This window comes from Cladosporium halotolerans (assembly GCF_011745625.1).
Source record: "Cladosporium halotolerans strain TM138-S3 chromosome Unknown Sca3, whole genome shotgun sequence".
NCBI classification, from domain to species: Eukaryota; Fungi; Ascomycota; class Dothideomycetes; order Cladosporiales; family Cladosporiaceae; genus Cladosporium; species Cladosporium halotolerans.
In genome coordinates this window covers 1,068,479-1,081,127 of record NW_027191454.1, presented here as the reverse complement: position 1 = coordinate 1,081,127, position 12,649 = coordinate 1,068,479, and the positions used below count along the sequence as shown (strand labels likewise).

The 12,649-nt window shown below is 56.8% G+C and overlaps 4 protein-coding genes across 4 annotated transcripts; 2 read left to right on the top strand and 2 right to left on the bottom strand.

Moving 5' to 3' along the window:
• Positions 1–1,043: 1,043 nt before the first annotated feature.
• WHR41_01368 (uncharacterized protein) lies at positions 1,044–5,151 on the top strand (the record flags this gene model as incomplete). The annotated part of the gene is made up of 2 exons (XM_069369974.1): positions 1,044–1,315; positions 1,376–5,151. Exons 1-2 carry the CDS (start codon positions 1,069–1,071, stop codon positions 5,149–5,151), a joined length of 4,023 nt encoding a protein of 1,340 aa, XP_069233328.1. The 5' UTR covers positions 1,044–1,068.
• A 935-nt stretch (positions 5,152–6,086) lies between these two features.
• WHR41_01367 (uncharacterized protein) lies at positions 6,087–7,313 on the bottom strand (the record flags this gene model as incomplete). The annotated part of the gene is made up of 1 exon (XM_069369973.1): positions 6,087–7,313. The coding sequence occupies one exon, from the start codon at positions 7,311–7,313 to the stop codon at positions 6,087–6,089; it is 1,227 nt and encodes a 408-aa protein (XP_069233323.1).
• A 596-nt stretch (positions 7,314–7,909) lies between these two features.
• On the bottom strand, positions 7,910–9,466 carry WHR41_01366 (uncharacterized protein; the record flags this gene model as incomplete). The annotated part of the gene is made up of 1 exon (XM_069369972.1): positions 7,910–9,466. One exon carries the CDS (start codon positions 9,464–9,466, stop codon positions 7,910–7,912), a length of 1,557 nt encoding a protein of 518 aa, XP_069233322.1.
• A 901-nt stretch (positions 9,467–10,367) lies between these two features.
• On the top strand, positions 10,368–12,595 carry notK' (Efflux pump notK'). The gene is made up of 3 exons (XM_069369971.1): positions 10,368–10,571; positions 10,632–11,545; positions 11,599–12,595. The coding sequence occupies exons 1-3, from the start codon at positions 10,482–10,484 to the stop codon at positions 12,395–12,397; spliced, it is 1,803 nt and encodes a 600-aa protein (XP_069233321.1). The 5' UTR covers positions 10,368–10,481; the 3' UTR covers positions 12,398–12,595.
• Positions 12,596–12,649: the final 54 nt, after the last annotated feature.

Genomic DNA, 12,649 nt, shown 5'->3' with positions numbered 1-12,649 from the left:
GACGTCACGTGTCGGTGAATGTTCACAGCGCAACTTTCGGCCTGGCCAGCGGCGAGAGCATCGGTATTGGAGCGACACGTATGAACGATGATAGTCATCCACGCCCGGCCCGATAGTCATGTCTACGAGATTGTTCTGGCGGCTTGACTGCTACGCCCACACTCATTTTACCGCCAGGCTGTTGCCGTCAACCCGACCCGCACTTGCATGTCATGCAGTTCGTCCGAGCCCATCTGCACCACGGCCCGTCACCCGGGCGGATCTCTGCAAACATGTGAACGTCTCATCGGCGGCCACGTCGACGCGAAGCGACACCTCACTTCCTGCACCGACGCATGGAAACGGCTTGCCGCCAATGCCCGTCCTGGCTCCATTGGCTGCCCCACTGCCCCTTAGGTTGATCGTGGACTCTTGGGTCATGCTTCCAATCTTAGGCGACCTATACAGACGGGGCTCTCCCAGCAGGTAGTAATCTCGGCCGGAAATAGCCATGCGTCGTGCGAGCAAAAGCTTCGGCCGCTGTATGCACGCCGACCCAACTGCACCCTAGCGAGCAAGTCACGTTCTTCGCCGTCCCACCGGCTTCGAGAACGCCGAAGAGCGAGTGCTCTCTCGTGTCCTGCAACGAGTCGCCCACCGTTAGGTTACGCTGCAGCATGAGTGGTCCTTGCCTCGATCCCAAGCGTCTAAACGGAATGGCGTTTGTGTCACTCCGTCGCTCGGGTGAATTGGGAGCCCTCGGTACAATTCCGCCTCACCACTGTAATGCACCCACGAGCTTCGAGGGGGCGCATCGCTGCGTTGTCATCGCCGTCTTGCTGTTTGCTGTCATTCCTTTTTGCGGCCTATTGGTCCTTGTCAGGTAGCGTGTTCGCCCGAGATGCACTGACTAACGCCAGAGGCTTCCTCAAGTCATCTACTCGAGGTAAGGAGGGCTACTTGATCTTATCTCTACAGCGAATGCCTGAGTATTCAGCGATGATATGATACAACATGAAGGAGTACTTCTATCGCACTTCAAAATGATCAGATCGAACCATCACTGTTCTCTCTAGCACCACAGCCACCATGCCCACCAACGTCGAAGACATTATCAAGAGGTACAACTTCCAAGGACTCGCCACAACAGCATGGCGAGATCCGAGAGAGAGTGTACTCCCCTACCGTGGAGGAGGGCAGTTCACTGTCACTCCGAAAGCCATGAAGGGCTCATACAAACCTGTGTACAAATACCCTATCAAGCCTCCTACACCACCGGTGCCCACCGACGACGAGCAATCCGACAAAGAAGCGGACGAACATGCAGCAGATGAAGGTCGGAATATGAAACTCAAATTTAATGAACAAATTACACAAGTTACTGACTTGCCTTCAGGAAAGGACACTGCAACAGCCCCAGCTGAACCAGAGCCTGAAGCTCCCAAAGAGCCCACGGCAGACTCGAAAGAAGAGGCCGCACCTGCTCAGGAAGAGCCAGCGCCACCTCCCGAGGCTCCAGAGCCTGAAGAAGAGGCTGATGCCACAGCTCCACCTGCTACACAAGATGTACCTTCGGCCGATGAGCCCGCAGCGCCGCCTGCAGACGAAACTGATGCTCCTCCACCTGAAGAGACTGCAGCACCAGCCGCTGATGCCGAGCATACTGCTGCAGAAGCACAAGAGCAGCCAGAGAATGGAGGTGACGCGGCTGGAGAAGCTCCAGCAGCATCTGAACCATCAACCGAAGAGACTCCCGAAACACCAGTCACGGAAGAAGAGACCAAGCCTGCCGATGAAGCTGCCGACGAAGCACCTCCGCCAGCACCAGAGCCCCCAATCGAGACGCCTGAAGCCACACCCGAAGAGTCATCTGGACCGCCAACTGAGTCTTCAGCGGACGATGGAGTAGCCGACGTCCCCAGTGCCGACCCGGCCCCAGAAGATGTCCCTCCGCCAGCACCAGATCCGCCCACCGATATACCGGACGCCGCTCCAGAGAAGGCAGCCGAAACGGCGGCCGACCCACCAACTACCGAAGCACCAGTCGATGCCGCTCATATCGACAAGAAAGTCAGCTTCACGCCAGAGACGACTGATCCACTGCCGACTCAAAGGAAGAAGAAGAGTTCCTCGAGCTCAAAGGATAAGAAGAAAAAGAAGGACAAGAAGAAGGCTGCCCCTGCAGAGTCTCCTGACGACATTGTCGCCATCGTCGATGAGGGGCCTGCTGCGCCCAGCGATTCAGCCTCTACTCCTCCGCCGCCCCCAGCGGAGCCAGAAGCTGAAGCTGCCCCGGAGATACCGAAGGAATCCGCTCCGGCTGATGCAGGCCAACCAGAGTCATCGGATGCAGCTTCTTCTGAGGCAGCCGAGCAGAATGCTGTCGCGCAACCAGACGCTCCAGGAGAACAATCGGCCGAGGAAAAGGCTGATGCTGCCAGCGAATCGCCCGCTGAAGCCACACCAGCAATTGAGTCAGCCCCTGAGCCTGAGCGAGAGCCGACGCCACCTCCTGCCCCTGAGTCGTCATCCAGAAGCAAAAAGAAAAAGTCAAAGGGCAATGATGACCAGAAGGGCAAATCAAAGGTCAAAGACAAGATAGCCATCTTCGAAAATCCTCCTGCCGAAGCTGCGAAGGAGGAGAAAAAAGCACCTGAGGAACCACCGCCTCCACCACCTGCACCAGATGAGGAAGAGAAAACTCCTTCTGAGGAAGCTGACTCTCTTGTGGAGGCCGCGCCTGATGCGACCGAAGCTGCGGCTGAAGACAAACCCGAAGAAGATACCAGCAAGGAAGTGCCACCGCCTGAGGAGGCTGCTGAAGCCGCACCTGAAGCGACCCCTGAGGAAACAGCCTTGGAGGAAGTGAAGGAAGAACCACCAGCTCCTACCGATGATGCCACCCCTGCCAACGCGCCGAGCGAGGAACCTGCCGTCAAAGCCGGTGATCCGGCGCCTGGGAGCAAGGATGATAGTACCACCGACCCATCTCCTGACACCGCAGTGAACGAAGGCTCACCATCTGAACCACCAGCGGATGATGGAGACGTTGCTGCTCCTGAGCCTGCTGCAGATGCACCCGCCGATGATGCGGCAGATGCCACGCCCGATGACAACAATGAACCGACTGTATCGACTAAAGCGCCAGCCGACGACGCACCTTCATCCGAGGCTGACCCTGAGCCTAAGGCCGATGAAGCTCTCGCCGCTGAAGGAGATGCTGCCGGCGATGAGGTGAAGCCATCGGAGGAGCCTACACCAGATCAAGAAGCTCCCGCCGAGCCAACGAAAGCAGAAGGTGAACCGCCTGCGGCAGCCGAAGGTGACGTTCCCAAAGAGGAACCCAAGGCAGAAGCCTCGACTGAGGCCACCAACGAAGACGACGCCCCTGAAGGAGCGGATGCAGAGCCTGCAGGCGCGAAGGCTGAAGCTACTGAGCCTGACGCAGCCAGCGGTGACGACGCCGGCGCTGTCGCGGCAGATGAGGTTGAGAAAGAAGGCGATTCTGGAAACAGCGACGCAGACGTCCCGGCTCCAGAAGCTGGAGAACCGGCTGAGGCTATTCCGGCTGACCACCCGACAGCAGAAAGTTTAGTAGAAGCAGCCAGTGAGCCGGCAGAAGCCAAAGAAGAGGCGCCTATAGAAGAAGCGAGAGATGCTGGTGGAGCCACTGACGACGCCCCTGAAGCTGCACCGGAAGCTGCCGCTGACGCCGCTGTCGATGCTGCTCCTGACGCCGCGCCTGCCACTGAAGAAGATACTGAAGAAGACAAGGCAGAGCCAGATCCTGCGCCCGCCAGCGAGGAACCGAAAGAAGCTGAACCAGCGGGGGATGCCCCGCCGCCGGAAGCCGTTGATCCTCCTAGCACTGAAGGTCAAGATGAGGCCCAGCCTGCCCCTGCGGATGAGTCGGCTGCGCCTGAAGAACCAGCGGCCGAAGCGGCGCCTGCTCCGGAGGAATCAGCGGCTAGCGATGAATCACCACCCAAGTCTGCTGAAGTAACGGCAGAGCCTGCTCCAGAAGAACCTCCTGCACCAGCCAAAGCAGAACAAGCAGCCGGCGAAGAACCCGCGCCAGAGTCCGCACCAGAACCAGCTGAAGCACTCGTTGAGCCTCCACCAGAAGAGGCCCCTGCACAGGCCGACGATGCATCTCCACCACCTGCTGAAGCGACCCAAGATCCTGTCGAAGCCGACAAAGAGGTGTCTTCCCTCGAAGCTCCTCTCTCGCCCACTCTCAGCAAAGACTCTTCGAAGCGAAGACAAGATGGTTGGACACGCCAGCACAAGACTTCCAGCGACAGAAACGGCGCCAGTGAACACTCAGGTCGCAAGCGAAGCTCCCGTTCTCATCGCGAGGGGTCCAGCGCTCGGGACGAGAGGCACCGCTCGCGTCGGCACGAGATGTCTGCCGAAGAGGAAGCTGAGAGACGCCGTCGTCGGCGGGAGCGCAGAGCAGCGGAAGAAGCTGAGCGAGAGACGAGGCGAGTAGAAGAGGAAGCTGCCCGCGAGAAAAAGCGGCTGCGCGCCAAGGTCGAGAAAGCCGCTATGGCTGCGGCGGCTGACGAAGCCCGCAGAGTTGTCAGGGAGAAGGAAGACGAAAAGAAGCAGAGGCGCAGGCGAGACAGTGTTTTGAGAGAAAGTGAGAGAGGGCATGTGAGGAGACCTCATCCTGAGAAAGAAGTCGAAGCCGGCTCGCCTAAGCTGAACCGTCCAATTCTTCCCAAGGGTTTCACGGACACGACGGGTGAGTCGGTCACCCGCGCCGGCTTGCTCGTGCGAACATCGACGGACAGCTATCGTCCTTTGGAGGATCCAGCGCGCCGACAGAGGAGAGATAGCAGGATGAAAGAGTCCCCTCTTCTCAACGAAGGGTCGACGTCCAGCAAGACCGAACGATCACATCGCTCCCACCGCAGTGCTGAGAGCAAGGAGGATCGTAAAGATGACGCTCCAAATGACGCTCCACCTTCCCAGAGTGCTGAGAAAACCAGCTCTCGCTCGCACAGATCTCATCGCGATACTGAGGGCAGATCTGAGGATCGACGTGATCGCCCGCACAGAAGCAGCAGACATGGAAGTGACAAAAGGGAAAGGAGGCCTTCGACGAGGGAGAAGGAGAAGGAAAAGAAGCCGGGTTTCTTTGGGTCTCTGTTCAGGTCGTTGAAGTAATGGGGTGTAGGATTATGTTGTTCTTTTCTGTTGTAACGACATCATGATTTCATAGGGTACTTGCCATGTAATGGTGTCAACTGAAGACGATTTACTGTTTACAATCCATCGATAAGCTGTTCGTGTTTGACCGATCGTGATGCGAAAAGTACGGCAGTGAATCCCGCACGCCAACGGCTGGTTGCTTGCTGTCTGCTCTCCAGTCAACATTGAGTGAAATCTTTAATGAAAATACAGTTTCACTTACAGCGCGGTAATCTAGACACGCCATTGGACCGTCAGCCTCTCGCGCTAGCGGCTGGCTACATATCTTCCCTTCTCGAGTCAACATTTATTAAATAACAAATAAAATATCGTTCACTTGCATCGCGCGACTCGGTTCACGTCATTCGCCAGCGAGCTCCGCGCCCTAGCGGCTGCTTGCATTTGTTCCCTTCTCGAGTCAACATTTTAATTAATTCATTATTTTTTCCAAAGCATCAATTCACTTATGTACCGGCGGACGTCAAACCTGATTGGGCAAGGGACGCTCGACGCTAGCGGCTGGCTGCATTCCTTCCGATCTCGAGTCAACTTTTTAATAATTAAATAAATCTCAATTTCTGTGTCAATTCACTTACATGTCCGCGAGATCGAGAGCCGATTGGACGCTGGTTGCTAGACGCTAGCGGCTGACTGCATTTCTCCCCTTCTCGAGTCCACATATTATCAATTACATAAGGAGACATTTCCACACTTTCACTCGACTGACACCTCATGCAAGGAGCAAAACTACTAGGCCGCGATTCAAGGAGGGTAGTGTCTGAATGCGTTTTCTCGTTCTAGGTTTGCATTTATTTCGATATCAAATTTACCTCTGGTTCTGTCGCCCGAGCGTGTAATTTATATCCATCGCGTCCCAAGTCGTCCATGTCGTCTCATCGTGCGCGCGTCATTCATAAGATTCCCGCTGAGTTCCCTCTCTTGTCTGCGGACGCGGTGCCCTCAAGGTGTTCACGGATCTCGTGATTCTGAGAGACGTCCGCTGTCTGAGACTCTTTCGCCTCTGAACGAGATTCGGAGTCGGGACTGTCTTTCCCATCTCCAGTAGCTCCATCAGCAGGGCCATTGTCGTTGACCACATCGCCTCCCTGACCGTTGCCCACGCCATCCACCTCTGGCGAGTTTCGCGCTGGCTCTGTCTCCTCGCCGCGGACCACCTCCCCACCAATCGCCGCTTGCAACGCCTCATCCCCCTCCTTCTCCGCCCTCTCCGCAGCCCTCAAATCCTCCTCCCACAACAACGCAATATTCACATTGACATAAACATCCCCCGTCTCGCGGTTCTTAAACACATACCGCAAGCAATGGCTCTTGTTATCCACATAGCGAATGACATTCAGGCTGAAACCCGGCAGCTTCAGCGCACAATTGCCAAAATCCAAATACGGATTGAAGAAGTCCGCCGTGTAGCACCTGCCCTTCTCGAACGTGAACGCCTCGCGGTTCGCGGCCTCCAGGAAGAACTTCCGCCGCTTCTCGTTGTTCTCCGGCAAACCCAGGCGCGCGCGCTCGTCCGCCCCGGACCCGTCGCCGCCCTCGCGCGTGACCTCCTCTTCGCCCGGCGCGGCGAAGTGCTCGCCCTCGCCGACTTTCTCGCCCACGCGGAAAGCGAACCAGCAGCTCAGGCTGGGCCCGTAGAGCCAGGGTTCGTCGGCGTAGGCGTCGCAGGAAAGCCCGGGGTCGATGAAGTCCTTGACGATCTTGAAGGCGAGGTTGAAGCCCGGGGGCAGGCGGTCGCGCACGGGGTGGTCGAAGTCGTTGCCCCAGACGGTGTTGAGGCTGGGCAGGTCCTGCTTGGGCACGAAGCTGAAGGCCACGCTGTACTGGTCCTTGCCGTGCCAGGGATCGGCGAAGTAAGGGCTCGTGGGCGGGCAGCGGCTGGGCAGGCCGCGGTAGTTGCGGATGCGGACTGCGATCTTGGCGGTGAGGAAGGCGTTTTCGACCGTGATGGATTCACCGGTGTTGACGGGTATGACTTTGTGCTGGGTCTTGTCGTAGGAGGGGCCGCCGGTGACGATGAGACGGTACTTTTCAGCTTCTGGAGCGGCGGCTTCGGGGTCGTCGGCGCTGGGTCTGCGGCTCGTGGCTGCTTTGAGCGCGCCGCGGAGGGTGGAGGCCATGATTGTAGTTAACGAGGGACTCGAAGGTCTGTAGCATTTTTATGCGAGGACGAGACTATGTATGCGAGTGAGACATTATTGCGGGAGACGGCAGACCATGCGAAGACGTTTGTTGGTGTGGAGACTGTTGTGTGGTCGCGAGGCTGCATCTGAGGTTGATTTCCCCAAGGTCATGACGTTGCTTTCACATGTTGGAACGCCGATCCAGGGCTCGTACACGTGGACTTGAATCAACGCCACATAACCCTATTTTCGCTTCGACGTCTACATAGGCAAGGTCTCAACTGCATGCGACAGGTCGATTGAGCAGTCTTGTGGTCTCTCTTCCCATTGATTGAGATCTTGACCTTGTATCATTAGTTTACGGGAGTGCGGGGCATCTGGTACAGTGGGTCTCTGGAGATCGATTGATATACAGCAGGGGGTGTATCTAAATGCACGCTTCTAAAACCACAACACGCCGAATCTATGCAAAACGCGTCATGTACGCCAGTGCCGCTCGCTGAAATCCAATGCAAACAAAAATGAAAGCCCGTGAAAAGGCGTTGCAACATGGTCAAGCCAAGTCACTCCTCAACATGAAATTCTCCATCTCCTCAAGCTCCAGCGTTGGCCAACCTCTCCTTCAGATCAGCAAACCCAATCTTTCCACCTCTCGTCACCACAACGCCCTTCAGAGCTCCGCTGGCCACGACCTTCACGAAGCTAGGCATGATCTCCGCCGCCATGATACCCAAACACCTCTCAGTCTCCTCCCTCGTGATGGGATTGCGCAAGCTCTGCTGCAAATGCTGCACGACGGCCGGCATGCTGAAACTCGCGCGCATTTGACCGGCAGCCAGCATGTCCAGTACGCGGGTGACGTCCTCGATCCTGTGCAGGGCGGATTTGCGCTCGAGTTCCGACCGCGTGGGGCCGGCCGGCAGGGCGGCGGTGGAGGCTTGTTTGGCGAGGATGCGGTCGAGGAGGGACGTGTTGCGGTTCTGGATGCCGGATGCGTTTTTGGCGGTTGAAGGAGCTGGTGATTGCGCGGATTCGGTCTCGGCTTTGGCGGCTGCTTGCCCGGCTTTGAGATCTGCGAGGCGCTGCTGGCCGCGGGAGTAGAGCGGAGCGGCGTTCTTGGTTGCTTCGTTTTGTACCATTTCGGCCTGGGGGAGCTGTCGCACGAATGATCTGCCAGTGAGGAGCTCCTCTGGAGTCTTCGAGCACCAGTCGGCCCATGCCTCTCGGAGTGAGGTCTCGAAGACAGCATTTAGCGCCGCTTCATCGATGTAGGTGGTCTGCCGTTGCGTGTCCTGCTCACTTGGAAGCACGCGCGCAAGGAAAATGCCAGCTCGCGCGCGGTCCTCGAGCATGAAAGCAGCGCCGGAGTTTGGTGTCAGAGCCAAGATCTTACGAACGTCGCTGACAGTCACGCTTCGCTTTCTCCAATTTGCCGTGATCATCGGGAGTAAAATTTTGATGTTAACAGCAGAAGCTGAGCCAGAATTATGCGCAGAGTGTAGAGACCAAGCTGTGAGGAAAGACGAATGAAGAGATAGTAGGTCGCGCAGTTCTTCCGGAAGGACAGCGTTAGGCTGGACCTTCTCGACATCCGGCGATGTAGGGGGCGTTTCAAGTGTTCGTGATTTCTTGCTGGGCGGATGTGTAGGCGGGGAAGTTGCGCGGAGGTTCATTCGATCGAAAAGTTGTTGGGCGTTTCTCGTTGGCGTCTGCGCCGGTGAAGGCAGCGTGTCCTTGAATTGAGACGACTGAGGTGTGCCGGCAGTCTTCGGTTTGGCGAACTTTTTGAAGAACCCTTCTTGGACCTTGAACTTCCTCTCTCGGGCTTGATCCGATTCCTCGGCGAACTTCTTGAAAAAGCCATCTGGGACGCCGGACTTTCTCTCTTGGTCTTCATCCGATTGCTCGGCGACAGAGTCCAATGTTCGCTTCCTCTTGCTCGACGCTACCGCCGAGCCAGGTGCAGGCGGAGGTGGGGTTGATGAGCGAGCATTTCCGGTCCTCCGTCTTTTCTGAGTTTGCTTTCCATCGTCGAGGCTACCAGGAGTGGCTGAGCTCTTTGCCGTTTTCAAGGTTGTAGTGCAGGTTGTTTGTTTACTGGCGGTCGCATCTTCCACAGCGGCCTTGCGTTTCCTGGAAGGGGCGGCCATGGTGCGTAGAGTATAATGTTACAATGCAGTATTAAGGAGAATACGCTGAAGATGCAATGCAATTATAAAGTGGTGAAAATGCAGGGCGGTGGTTGCAAATGGAATGCCCAGTGCGAGGAGTTGAAGCGCGGAAACGCCAAAACGACACGCGGAGCGCGTGAAGCACTTCCCAGTCGCGTCTCAGCTTAGCGCGCGAGGTGAGCGGGATGCGGGAGGCCTGAGGCGGGATGCGGGATGCGGGAAGCGGGAAGCGGGAAGCGGTAGACGGGATGCGGGACGCGGCAGACGGCATGAGCCTCGATCGTGCGCCCTGTGGTTGGTGGAGCCGCAGAGAGCCGCTTCTCCTCTCCGACCAGGCTTTCGCGCGTAACAACCATCCCAACGCTGCTCCACTCCGCGCCCTACCAGCCCACGCAGCCCTTGACGGCCAGACTTGCTCGACATAACACTTGTGTACAGTCATGCCACCGCGCAATTTCACCTCCGCAGCCCTAGCTGACCCTCGGTGAGCTCGTCCCCCATGCTGGACAGTATGGCGGAGGCGAGCCCGCAGACGCCATCATGCAGTCGCAGCGTATCTGCAACACCGAGACACGGGTTGCTGGAGATGTCGCTGCAGCCTCAGCATTTCTGTTACGCTCGCGCGCGCAAAGAATTGGTATCGAGATAGCATCCTGGTCGGCCAGATGCTATCAACGGCTGCCAAGGCGCTTCCCATGCTCCGTCTCGCCTTCTCGCCCTCCCAGAAGCGCCCCAGGGTCGCCAAGGACCCCACCCGGCTCGTCACCCCGTTATCGAACCAATGAGCAAAAAAATCTTTGTGCGCCCGCCCTTCTGGAACATGTATAGCGCGGCCTATCCGCGATAGGCCTTTTGCTAGAGCTTTGCTTCTTATGCTTCTTATATTCGCATGACCACGCGACCATAAGAATCGCAAATTCGTCTTGAAGACTGCGGTCTTGCGTCTGTCGCGCCCCATTTTTTTGCTCACTCCGTCGCAGCGCAAATCCACACCATGGGCGCAGCAGCATGGGTATCGAACGCCAACGCGGCTGTTGCTCGCAGCCCCGTGGGCAGGTATTTCCGTCTTGAAGGCTCCGGACACGTGAGTTGAACCGCTCAACGACGAGTATGCATGGCAATCATAGGGCTGATACCCTCGTAGCCCAAGGAACGCAAGGGCTCCTACTTCTTCACGGAGATCCGCGCCGGCCTGGCCACCTTCTTCGCCATGGCCTACATCATCTCGGTCAACAGCACCATTGTCTCGGAGACTGGCGGCACCTGTGTCTGTCCTCCTGAGAGCATGAGCGACCTTTGCTCTACCAACACTGAGTACTTGCAATGCGTTCAAGAAATCAGACGCGATCTCGTCACTGCCACCGCTGCCATTTCTGCCTTGACCACCTTTGCCATGGGGATCCTCGCCAACATGCCAATCGCCTGCGCGCCTGGCATGGGTCTCAACGCTTACTTCGCTTACACTGTCGTCGGCTTTCACGGGTCTGGTCTGGTATCTTACGAAGTCGCTCTCACCGCTGTCTTCGTCGAAGGCTTCGTCTTCGTGGCTCTCACTGTTCTCGGACTCCGTCAATGGCTTGCTAGGGCCATTCCAGCTTCGATCAAGCTTGCCACAGGTGTTGGTATTGGTCTTTACCTGACGCTGATTGGCCTCACGTATTCTGCTGGTATTGGCGCTGTCACTGGTGCTGTTTCAACTCCTATGGAATTGGCAGGTTGCCACCAGGCGAACAAAGATCCAGACACTGGACTTTGCCCGAGTTACGACAAGATGCGCAACCCCACCATGTGGATCGGTATTTTCTGCAGCGGTTTCTTCACCGTATTCTTGATGATGTTCCGCGTCAAGGGTGCGATCATCATTGGCATTCTGCTTGTCAGCATCATCTCCTGGCCTAGAGGCACCGAAGTCACCTACTTCCCGTACACCGAGCTGGGAGACAGTGGATTCGATTTCTTCAAGAAGGTTGCATCTTTCCACCCTATCCAGAAAACTCTTAACGTCCAGGAGTGGAACGTTAGCTCTTACGGTGGCCAGTTTGGATTGGCATTCATCACGTACGTCCATTTTGCATTGTACCCTTGAGGAGCCCGCACTGACACTCTAACAGCTTCTTGTATGTCGACATCCTTGACTGCACTGGCACGATGTACTCCATGGCTCGCTTTGCTGGTGCCATCGACGAGGAGACGCAGGATTTCGAGGGTTCCGCCATCGCGTACCTGGTTGACGCTTTCGGTGTCACCATCGGCTCTCTGTTCGGCTGCCCTCCCGTCACAGCCTTCGTCGAGTCTGGTGCTGGTATCTCTGAAGGCGGCGCGACTGGTCTTACAGCCATGACCACCGGTCTCTGCTTCTTCATCGCCATCTTCTTCGCTCCGATCTTCGCCTCAATCCCGCCCTGGGCCACCGGCTGCACGCTCATCATCGTTGGATCCATGATGGCCAAGGCTGCTGCAGAGATCAACTGGCGCTACATGGGCGACGCCATCCCCGCCTTCTTGACGATCACGATGATGCCCTTCACTTATTCCATCGCCGACGGCCTCATCGCCGGCATCCTCTCCTACATCCTGATCAACACCACCGTCTGGATCATTGAGAAGGCCACCGGCGGCCGCATCAAGCCCGAGAACAAGGAGCTCAAAGACCCTTGGACTTACAAGCTCCCCGGCGGCATCCTTCCCCCCTGGGTCAAGCGCGCGGCTCACGGCAAGAAGGATTTCTGGAAGGACTACGACGAGGAGTCTGGCAAGCCGATGGGCCGCACGATCGATGGCGAGGAGCTGCAGATGAAGCAGCCGGTGTCATCTCAGAGGCCCGTGAAGGGCGATGGCGAGCCCAGCGGTATGATGAGCAGCGCGAGCAGCTCGAGCACACCGCCAGTTGGCCAGGTGAAGCTGGCCTAGACGCTTTGATGTGACTTTTGCAGAGGGAAAAACTTCCATTGGCTTCTGTACAAATTTTTGAGCATTTTCAAAATCGTTAGCTTCAGCAGTCCGGAAGTAAGAGAATGAAAAGTTATAGTAATGTGCACTTTTTTGCAAATATATCCGAAATATCAAGTATGCAATGCAACGCAATGCCGCTTCATGTACAAACTCCAATGGTCATAACACATTCCACCCGCTCGTCCTTCTCTTGCCACTCCACAACTCCAT